Source organism: Triticum dicoccoides, chromosome 2A (assembly GCF_002162155.2).
Source record: "Triticum dicoccoides isolate Atlit2015 ecotype Zavitan chromosome 2A, WEW_v2.0, whole genome shotgun sequence".
Classification (NCBI taxonomy): domain Eukaryota; kingdom Viridiplantae; phylum Streptophyta; class Magnoliopsida; order Poales; family Poaceae; genus Triticum; species Triticum dicoccoides.
In genome coordinates this window covers 21,335,119-21,346,973 of record NC_041382.1, presented here as the reverse complement: position 1 = coordinate 21,346,973, position 11,855 = coordinate 21,335,119, and the positions used below count along the sequence as shown (strand labels likewise).

The following is an 11,855-nucleotide window of genomic DNA, read 5'->3' as shown; positions in this document are numbered from 1 at the left end:
ACCCCTCTCCTCCGCCCCCACGATCTCCTTGCCCACCGCTCCCTCTCCGGCCCCTTCCGCCCATCCGCCCGCCCCCCAGGTTCCACCACGGCGCAGCTTGTCCTGGCTCACGTCCTGCTAGCGCACCCCGGCCGGCATCATCCCGAATCGTCCGGGGTGCCCTGAAACCTAGCCGCCACGCGAGGCGCCTCCTCCGATCCCTTCCCCCCGCCGCCGGCGAGGCCGCCGCCCCAACAGGGACGTTCCTTCCGCTCCACTCCGCCCCGTTCCCCCGATTGGTAGTATTTAGCGCCCACCTCCCTGCTGTTTTGGATTGGGCGCGCGTTTCGACCATGGGGTGCTTACGGCGGCTGCTCCGCAGGGGCCTGCTCGCCATGCTCCGGTCCAAGAGGCCGTCCGATGCCGCGGCGGGGGACAAAAACGGCCGTGGAGGGGACGCCAAGAGGCCCAGGCTGGTGGAAACGGAGGGCGCGGGCGGCAGCGGGGGCCAGAACAGGGCCGCGCCGCAGGAGATCGACGAGGACCTCCACAGCAGGCAGCTCGCCGTGTACGGGAGGAAGACCATGCGCCGCCTCTTCGCCTCCGACGTCCTCGTCTCCAGGCTCAACGGGCTCGGTGCTGAAATTGGTTTGTCTGCTAATCCCTTCTCCGCCTGCCATTTTTTTGTTTAGTTTGTTGCAATGACATGTCGTGCACACACTGAATTGCCCTGTAAAATTCTGCACCAGTGTCCATTCTGTCTAGAGATTGACTGGTCTATGCTATGGGTTGTGTTTTTGTCTGCTATGTGGTGCTGATATGATATTGTGCAAACTCGGGTTGATACTGATATGGAATTATTTAGTTGGTTGCAATGACATACCGCATATACTGAATTGCAATGACATACCGCATATACTGCATATACTGATCTGGTTGACACTTTCCGTATAAATATTTAGTTTGTTGCAATGACATACTGCATATACTGAATTGCCCTGGGAAATTCTGTATCGATGTCCATTCCATGTAGAGATTGACTTGTCTATGGGGTCTGTTTTTGTCTGCTATGTAGTGCTGATACTGCCTAAACTCTGGTAGATATTGGTCTGGAATCGCTGGACGTTTTAACCGCTTGTGTTGGGGATGGAATGCTCTGCCAGCTAAACTGGGAACTTCTAGATGCTCGTTTCAGTATGGAATGGAACCTGGCGATGGGGAATGAGTGCTTGTGCCTTTTCTGTCTATATAAATTTGTTTATACAAAAGGCTTACCACGTTACTGTATTCTAGATGTAGAATTGTCCTGGAAAATTCTTCACCAATGTCCATTCCATGTATATGTAGATTAAATGGTCTATGTGTTTGTTTTCGTCTATTGTATGGAGGCGGTATTGCCCCAATCTGGTAGAGATACTGATCTGAAATTGCTGATTGTTGTTAACCCGTCCTGTTGGGCATGTAATGGTCCATAACAGATAAACTGGGTATTGCTGAATGCTCCTTTGATTTATTGATCAGCGATGCGAATGAAACCTGGGGATGGGGGCAGTGCTTGTGCTGTTTGTGGCTAGCCAATTCTTTTTAAATGTTTATACTAGTTAAAAGTCTTAGCAGGTTCTGCAAGTAAGACGCCACATTTCTTATGTGTTAAAAGTCTTAGCACGGGTTTCTGCTGTTACTAACAGAATATAAACTAGATTGAAAATACATCACATGGACATTAGTACTGTGCTATGCATACACCATCACTAGTAGAAAAGGGGGAATGGCCCGGGCAGGTTCAGCCCATTAGTCCCGGTTCTGCCACGAACTGGGACCAATGGAGGTATTTGTCCCGGTTCGTGAGCCCAGGGGGCCGGCCGGGCCACGTGGGCCATTGGTCCTGGTTCGTCCGGACCTTTTGGTCCCGGTTGGTGGGACGAACCGGGACCAATGGGCCTGGCTCCTGGCCCACCACTATTGGTCCCGGTTGGTGGCTTGAACCGGGACCAAAGGCATCCCTTCAGTCCCGGTTCATGCCACCAACCGGGGCCAATGGTGGTGCCTATATATACCCCCTCGCGCAAGAGCAGAGCACACTGCTTTTTTTTTTCTGGCCGAGGGGGAGAGGGCTTGGTGGTGCTCTAGCTCACCTCCTATGCACACAAGGTGTTCGATGGAATGTCCGAGCCACACTACTTAAGGTTTCTCCTCTCCAAGCTCGACCGCCAAGCTCCATTTTCCTCAATATTTATCTAGGTTTAGCGGTCCGTCACGCCCCATCCCAGTCTTCACCGCCGTCGATCACCCGCGCCGATCTCATTGCCGGCACCACCGTGGTGAGCCTCTTGTTCTTATCTTCTTTCTGAAAGGAAAAATATTCTTACTTCTATGTTTAGATAGATACTTGTATTATTTTCTTACTTTTATTATTGCATCTTATATAGTGCGATGGTTTTGGTATCCGCCCCCGTCGGCCCTCGTCCTGTCTATGATTCGGATGTGGTATATATTATCTTTTCATAACTATTGGTTCATTTATTGTTTATGAAAATTATGCCGACGAACGTGACATAGATTTTATTTATCTAGGAGGTTGTTGAACCGGAAATTCCAACCGACCCTATTGTCGAGAGGTTAAATTTAGTTGAAGAAGAAAACAATTTCTTGAAGGAAAAAATAAAAAAACTTGAGGAGGAGAAGATGATATTGGAGTTGCATGTTGCGGATGTCGTCGATGATCACAAGATCAAGATGGATGCAATGCGCTTGAAGATTAGAAAGATTAGAAAATATGTCATTCATACCGAGGCTTGGTATCATTATGCCGTTGGATCAGTTGTTACCTTGGTTGCGATTATGATCGCATTTGTTTTCGCATTGAAATGCTTTACATAGTTTCAATGTATGGTTTAATTAATTTAGATGCTCTGCAGAGCTTTATGTTGTTAGATGAGAACTATGTATGTACTTTAGTTTTTATGTGATGATGAACTTCTATTAATTTGGTCACTTAATTATCTATTCATGATGTTCTGTAATGATTTTTGACACACTTAATTATATATAATGCACGCAGATGAACCGGCAATGGATGTACGGTGACAGACACACCTCCGAGTACACTAAGGGCGTGCATGATTTTCTTGAAGTGGCTGAGGCAAACAAGCAGAATGCTTTTATGTGTTGTCCATGCCCTATATGTGAGAATACGAAGTCTTACTCTGACCGGAAAATCCTTCACACCCACCTACTTTACAAGGGTTTCATGCCACACTATAATGTTTGGACGAGGCACAGAGAAATAGGGGTTATGATGGAAGACGGCGAAGAAGAAGAGTACGATGACAACTATGTGCCCCCTGAATACGGTGATGCTACTGAACATCAAGAGGAACCAGACGATGTGCACGATGGTGCTGCAATGGGCGAAGCTGCTGAATATCAAGAGGAACCAGACGATGTGCCCGATGATGATGATCTTCGCCGGGTCATTGTCGATGCAAGGACGCAATGCGAAAGTCAAAAGGAGAAGCTGAAGTTTGATCGCATGTTAGAGGATCACAAAAAAGGGTTGTACCCCAATTGCGAAGATGGCAACACAAAGCTCGGTACCGTACTCGAATTGCTGCAGTGGAAGGCAGAGAATGCTGTGCCTGATAAAGGATTTGAGAAGCTACTGAAAATAATGAAGAAGAAGCTTCCAAAGGATAACGAATTGCCCGACAGTACATACACAGCAAAGAAGGTCGCATGCCCTCTACGATTGGAGGTGGAGAAGATACATGCATGCCCTAATGACTGCATCCTTACCGCGGTGCCTACAAGGATCTGAACGCATGCCCGGTATGCGGTGCATTGCGGTATAAGATTAGACGAGATGACCCTGGTGATATTGACGGCGAGCCTCCCAGGAAGAGGGTTCCTGCGAAGGTGATGTGGTATGCTCCTATAATACCACGGTTGAAACGTCTGTTCAGAAACGAAGAGCATGCCAAGTTGATGCGATGGCACAGTGAGGACCGTAAGAAAGACGGGAAGTTGAGAGCACCCGCTGACGGGTCGCAGTGGAGAAAAATCAAGAGAAAGTATTAGGATGAGTTTGCAAAGGACCCAAGGAACGTATGGTTTGCTTTAAGAGCGGATGGCATTAATCCTTTCGGGAGCAGAGCAGCAATCACAGCACATGGCCTGTGACTCTATGTATGTATAACGTTCCTCCTTGGATGTGCATGAAGCGGAAGTTCATTATGATGCCAGTTCTCATCCAAGGCCCTAAGCAACCCGGCAACGACATTGATGTGTACCTAAGGCCATTAGTTGAAGAACTTTTACAGCTGTGGAATGGAAACGGTGTACGTACGTGGGATGAGCACAAAAAAGAGGAATTTGACCTAAAGGCGTTGCTGTTCGTGACCATCAACGATTGGCCCGCTCTCAGTAACCTTTCAGGATAGACAAACAAGGGATACCACGCATGCACGCACTGTTTACTTGACACCGATAGTATATACCTGGGAAGCTGCAGGAAGAATGTGTACCTGGGCCATCGTCGATTTGTTCCGACCAACCATCAATGTCGAAAGAAAGGCAAGCATTTCAAAGGCGAGGCAGATCACCGGAAGAAGCCCGCCATGCGTACCGGTGATCACGTACTTGCTATGGTCAATGATTTACACGTAATCTTTGGAAAGGGTCCCGGCGGACTAGCTGTTCCGAATGACGCTGAGAATCACACACCCATGTGGAAGAAGAAATCTATATTTTGGGACCTACCCTACTGGAAAGACCTAGAGGTCCGCTCTTCGATCGATGTGATGCACGTGACGAAGAGCCTTTGCGTGAACCTGCTAGGCTTCTTGGGCGTGTATGGGAAGACAAAAGATACACCTGAGGCATGGGAGGACCTGCAACGCTTGCACAAAAAAGAGGGCATGCCTCCGAAGCAGTATGAAGGTCCTGCCAGCTACGCTCTTACGAAAGAAGAGAAAGAAATCTTCTTTCAATGCCTGCTCAGTATGAAGGTCCCAACTGGCTTCTCATCGAATATAAAGGGAATAATAAATATGCCAGAGAAAAAGTTCCAGAACCTAAAGTCTCATGACTGCCACGTGATTATGACGCAACTGCTTTCGGTTGCATTGAGGGGGCTTCTACCAGAAAACGTCCGATTAGCCATTGTGAAGCTATGTGCATTCCTCAATGCAATATCTCAGAAGGTGATCGATCCAGAAATCATACCAATGCTAAGGAGTGATGTGGCGCAATGTCTTGTCAGTTTCGAGCTGGTGTTCCCACCATCCTTCTTCAATATCATGACGCACATCCTAGTTCATCTAGTCGACGAGATTGTCATACTGGGGCCCGTATTTCTACACAATATGTACCCCTTTGAGAGGTTCATGGGAGTCCTAAAGAAATATGTTCGTAACCGCGCTACGCCAGAAGGAAGCATCTCCACGGGGCATCAAACAGAGGATGTCATCGGATTTTGTGTTGAATTCATTCCTGGCCTTAAGAAGATAGGTCTCCCTAAATCGCGGTATGAGGGGAGACTGACTGGAAAAGGCACGCTTGGAAGGGACTCAATAATATGCAGGGACAGATATTCTTGGTCTCAAGGACACTACACAGTTCTACAGAACTCTACCTTGGTGACCCCGTATGTCGATGAACACAAGAACAGTCTGCGCTCCAAACACCCGGAGCAGTGCGACGACTGGATTACATGTGAACACATTAGGATTTTGAGCAGTTGGTTGGAAACACGTCTTAGAGGTGACAGCACTGTTTGTGATGAGCTGTACTTGTTGTCCAGGGGACCATCTATCACGACCGGTTTTCCAATAAAAATATTTATCGAGAAACCGATCTTTTAGTTTCCAGTGTGAGGAAAATCCTCCTCACTGGTAGACAAATCTTTGATACAATAAGCCAGTAGCATTAATATATTACAGGGTCGAGCTGAGGTTGGTCAACAAATTATTACAAGCGCGCCAATAATTATACATAATGGTGGATATGACACAAAGGTGTGGGGGTGACATTTCTACTGACTCGAAATAAAAGTGATTGGTGGAATATCACAGTGGGGTGGGTAGCGTGGCTACTAACTGGTGACTCATCGAGCGTCGAGGTGAGGCTCGATGAATTTATTTGGGTAGCGGAAGCGGATATAATACAGTGACCAAATCCAAGGTCGCACGAGACTGACTGGGACTCCTCTAGGCGTCGGACTCGCTATCGAACTCTTCATCCATGAGACCGCCTTCGTCAGCATCTGGCCACATCAACAAGCCAGGTGAGTACTTTGAAAGTACTCGCAAGACAGTTCGGACAATAGATATAACAAATGCATGCATGAATGCGTCAAGAGTACTTTTAACAATGCACATTTAATTCATAAAAACAAGGTAAGTAAGAAGGGAGTCGGCGGTAGTCCGCTCGAAAACCCAACAAAATAAACTGCAAACCGATCGGGTGTCTGAAGCGACGCCTCGAAAGGAAAATTAAATAAATAAAATATGCCGCGGTCGGGCGTCTAAGCGACACCACATAAAGGGCTTGTACTGAAAGTAAAAGACATGAGTGCCACAGTCGGACGTCGGGGCGACATCACAAAAAGGGCTTATATCAAAAGTAAATGAGAACAATGCCGCAGTCGGACGTCTGAGCGACGTCACAGAAAGGGCTTATATCAAAAGTAAATAATAACAATGCCGCAGTCGGACGTCTGAGCAACGTCACAGAAAGGGCTTATATCAAAAGTAAATAATAACAATGCCGCAGTCGGACGTCTGAGCGACGTCACAGAAAGGGCTTATATCAAAAGTAAATAACAATAATGCCGCAGTCGGACGTCGGAGCGACATCACAGAAAGGGCTTATATCAAAAGTAAATAATAATAATGCCGCAGTCGGACGTCGGGGCGACATCACAGAAAGGGCTTATATCAAAAGTAAATAATAATAATGCCGCAGTCGGACGTCTGAGCGACGTTACAGAAAGGGCTTAAGTTCATTATTCACAACGTGCAAGGGTTAATGCTCACAGGAAAAATATTCAATACGTGGTACTGACGGGTTAGTCCATCACAAGAATCAACATTAACCGGACTTAACACTCATATGGCTTCCCGGGGTCTTTGACATCAAGACTGACAATCGACAAGATAATAAGGACACCGAACTTGGACATAGATAAGATGATGCAATGGAATTTTTGACTCTGCAGAGTTTGTACTAAAATGCCCACAGCCAACGGATTTCCGTAGTCACGAAGGACTAGTTCCGTTTACGGTATTTCGGAAGAAAATACAACAATCCAATACACACCCATCCCACCTCACGTTACCAGGGATCACCCTAGACAACGATCAATAAAAACTTTGAGACGGGGAGATCACGATCTCGAATAGCATGGGATCAAATTTATATACGCGCGCTCTAAGGGGTGCCCCCCTCTCGGTCCCAGCCGGAAACACCCATGCCCCCTAACCGGATGATAGGCTTTAATCCAGGGCCATGGAACCCTCATCCCGGTCTCTCGATTTGGTGTGTACCAGGAAAGTGGTTTGCAACTTACTAAGCCATATCCCTTGCGGAAAACATGTGGTAGTACGGCAAAAGGAAATGGACGGGAGTGGATACTGGAGTCAAATAATCTGACATAGGACTGGCATGCTACAACACTACCATCTTACCCATTTCATGCCATCACGTGGCCATGCAACCTCATTTCCATTAACTCATGGGTTTCTGAAACTCACTTGTCTCGACTTTTCATGTGACAAAGTTTTTATCGAGATGCTCATGAACATGCCATGAAATTACTAAATGCAAACATGCCAAGACACTCATCATATCAAGAGTTCAAACATGCTTGCCTGGTTCGGAGTAGTCGGGGTCTAGCTCGGTGAAGTTCGCGGTTCCGTCACCTCCTTCGGTATCTACGGTACACAAAACACACGCGCTAACGTAAATACCGTGGAGTACAGAAAAGTAATCCAAATATTTTTCAAATAAATATGATAAAAAACTAGACAAAATTTTGAAGAGGGCAGAAAAAGAATCACTCAAAAACCTCTTTCTGTTAAAAGTTTATAAGGGTTTTGGTCCAAGGACCCATCTGTAATGAAACAGAAAACTCTCAGGGGCCTAAGCAGAAAAGTGCAGAAAACGATTCAGTTGGGAAAGCGTATTTTGCCAGAATACGCTTTCATAAAACGGTTCAAACAGAACAACAGAGAGGCTGACGGGCGGGTCCCACCCGTCAGGTTTGAATATTCAAACGAGACGGCCGAGCTCGCCGCTGCCCGAGAGCCGCGGTGGTCGCCGGGGGCGATCCACGGCGAGGCAGGGAGATCGGAAGGTACCTCCGAGTTCAGTGCACCCTTCCGCGTCGGTGGGTGGTGGTGGAGGTCGCTGGCGAGCACCACGTCGACGGCGACCCTTGCTCCGGCGGACGGTGGTTCGGGTGATCGTGGGCCTCGTCGGAGAGTGCTGCGGAGGTCAAATTGAGGAGGGGGTTAGACTTCTATAGGTGCCATGAGGCTACGGGCAAGTCCAGGGCGGTGGAGAAGCTCTCACCAGCGAGAACGTTGCCGGAGCCCGAAGCGGACGGAGTTGGCCGGAGTCGAGGAAGAAGGGCTCCTCGAGGCTCTTCCAGTGGCTGGGCGGGGTCTGGTGAGGTGGTGGAGGTGTGCGGGGGCGAGAGTGAGCTTGGAGGCGCTATAAATAGCCGGCCCGAGGCGGTTGCCGTGAACGGGATAAGTCCTGCGAGTGATTACGGCGGCGCTGTGGCTGGGCAGTTGGTTTAGGGGTTTGAGCATTGACTAGACGTCATAACGAGCCCGTCCCGCTGCCCAACTCAGCAAGGTGGGGAGGTTACGGCCTGATCTCAACAGAACGGCCGTGCGGCACGTCGGTGGCAGGGAGCGCGCCCTGTGTGTGCCAGGCCACGGCGACGGTGCTGCATGCGTGCGCTGGCAAGGGAGACGGCCACGCGGAGCTCCCAGGTGGCTTGGGCGGCGCCGAACGGCGTTGTGCCGTAGGGTGCCTTCTGTCGGCCGCCACGGGAGGTCCCGACGCCGAAGAAGACGCCGGCGAGGGCGGGCCAGGGTGCCACCGACGCCAGGAACCGGCCAAGCGTGCGTGCGGCGCTCTGGACAGGGAGGAGGGGCTGTGCGCAACGCGCCAGGCGCACTGTCGACGCGTGACTGAACTCTGACGAAGGGAAACGACACTGAACTCTGAAACTCTGAACATTTCTGAAAATGCAAAGAAATAGTGCCGGCGTTCGACAGAATGATTTTGGTATGAGGGAGTTTCTCCTTGCGCTGATTTTTGGTGGAGTGGACTCTCATTGCATCTGGGGGCTGCCTGAATTTTGGTGGAATTTTTGGAGAAGAGGAGATATGAATTTCACCAAATTTGACAAATCTGGTCCAAACTTGCAGAGACTGAAATTTGAAATTTTTTAAAAGAAGAAGAGTAGATCTTGATAGTTCTAAGCTGTGGGTACCAAGGACTATCCAGGGGAGTTGGTTTGAGGTCCAAACTCAAATGCATTATGGTACTTGCTTTGCAAATCACCAAGGCTCAACATAATTGACAGAAAAGATTTGGGAGAAGAAATAAATGAAATAAAATCCAGAAATGAGTTGGACTTGTTGGGACAGAATATTTGGATTGCCCAAGAGTGGAAGGAGGGTTTTTGGGAGGTTTTACCAACTGGGGCATGGTAGAATCATGAGGGATTTCAATATTGGAGAAGGCACAAGACTCCTAGGGTTTTTTTAAAGACAAATAAAACTCAAAAATTTTGAATTTGAGAAGAGGGCAAACAGAAGAAGGTTTTTAATAACCAAACACCAGAGTTGAAGAAGATGCCAAAATAAAATCCTTGCCAAGAGAAAAGTCTTTGAGAGAAGGATTTTTGGAAGGGTTTAAATGACCTTCTTCAAATCCAACAAAGTTTCGAAGAAAACCAACTAAAAATTTTTGGAGTGTCACACCATCTTCGACTGTAATGATTTGGAAAGGATACGAGATAAATGCGAATACATTTTACATGATTGACCAAGATCAAAAGAGCACCAACCAAAACAGCGATGTCTGCTTTGATGTAGCAACTGACAGGGGAAAGGACACATATTATGGTTACATAGTAGACATATGGGAACTTGACTACGGAGTAGATTTTAAGGTCCCTTTGTTTAAGTGCAAGTGGGTCAATCTGTCAGGAGGCGGGGTACAGGTAGACCCACAGTATGGAATGACAACAGTGGATCTGAAAAATCTTGGGTACACTGACGAACCGTTCGTCCTAGCCAATGATGTGGCACAGGTTATCAATGTGAAGGACATGTCTACATGACCGAGGAAAAGAAAAGATAAGGAAGCGAATACATCATACGATGAGCCAAAGCGCCACATAGTTCTTTCAGGAAAAAGGGACATCCTGGGAGTGGAGGGCAAGACAGACATGTCTGAAGAGTATGAAAAGTTTCATGAAATTCCTTCCTTCAAAGTCAAGGCTGACCCAAGCATCCTGATAAACGATGAAGATTATCCATGGTTATGGCGCAATAAGCAAATGACATAAGCGAAGAAAAAGTGAAGACTTTCTCCCGCAACTATTATGATGATACCATGCCAACTTTGTAACAGACGAGTATGATACCATTGTCCGTTTTGTACATGCACATGCTATGCCAACTTTTTCAGAGTTCATTTGAAAACTATGAATTTGAAAACCTCGCCAACCGAAGGGTGCTCACACCGGTTTATAAGCCCGTCCCTCTCTGCCTTGTTGAGCTCACAAACTTGTGATTCACACAAATTTCAAAGAATTCAAATTTTAACTATTCAAATTTGAAAATTAATGGCACAAACAGAAAGTTTATAATTTTTCTAAAACTAATGGCACTAACAGAAAGTTTATAATTTTGCTGACCTAAAAGCAAAAAGAATTAAAAAATAAAGCAAAAAACCAAAAGAAAATAAATAATGCAGAAAACAAAACAAAAAAACTGGAAAAAAATAAAAATAGCAACAATAAGTATTTTGTTGTAAGTAGAAACAAAATAAAATAAATAAAGCAACAAAGAAAACAAAAAAAGTGTTTTCAAATTTGAAAACTAATGGCACTAACAGAAAGTTTATATTTTTTCTAAAACTAAAAGCAAAAAGAAAGAAAAAATAAAGCAAAAAACCAAAAGAAAATAAATAATGCAGAAAACAAAACAAAAAAACTGGAAAAAAATAAAAATAGCAACAATAAGTATTTTGTTATAAATAGAAACAAAATAAAATGAATAAAGCAACAAAGAAAACAAAAAAGTGTTTTCAAATTTGAAAACTAATGGCACTAATAGAAAGTTTATAATTTTTCTAAAACTAAAAGCAAAAAAGAATTAATAAATAAAGCAAAAAACAAAAGAAAATAAATAATGTAGAAAACAAAACAAAAAAATGGAAAATAAATAAATATAGCAACAATAAGTATTTTGTTGTAAATAGAAACAAAATAAACTAAATAAAGCAACAAATAAAACAAAAAAACAAAAAAGTGCCACCTACTGGGCCCCCACGGCCTGAATACGACTAGAAACCCTACCATGGGCCAGGATTCAGGCCCGCGGGAGGCCCAGTAGGCCCACAGGCACAGATTGCACAGTTAGGCCCGAAAGCCTACTTTAGAGAGGAGCTCAAGAGGGAAGGCGCACCGCACCTTATAAACAGGTGCGGCTCCCTCTCAACTAGCGAGGTGGGACTAAACATTTGGGCGCGGGGCAGCACAATGCCTTTGGTCCCGGTTGGTGGCACCAACCGGGAGTAAAGGGGGGCATTGGTCCCGGTTCGTGGCACAAACCGGGACTAATGCACCCTTT

General features: G+C 46.3%; 1 protein-coding gene across 1 annotated transcript; it reads left to right on the top strand.

The window, feature by feature from the left end:
- The first annotated feature begins 332 nt into the window (after positions 1 to 332).
- LOC119357464 (ubiquitin-activating enzyme E1 3-like) lies at positions 333 to 1,738 on the top strand. Its single transcript, XM_037624405.1, has 2 exons — positions 333 to 627; positions 1,081 to 1,738. The coding sequence occupies exons 1-2, from the start codon at positions 333 to 335 to the stop codon at positions 1,329 to 1,331; spliced, it is 546 nt and encodes a 181-aa protein (XP_037480302.1). The 3' UTR covers positions 1,332 to 1,738.
- Positions 1,739 to 11,855: the final 10,117 nt, after the last annotated feature.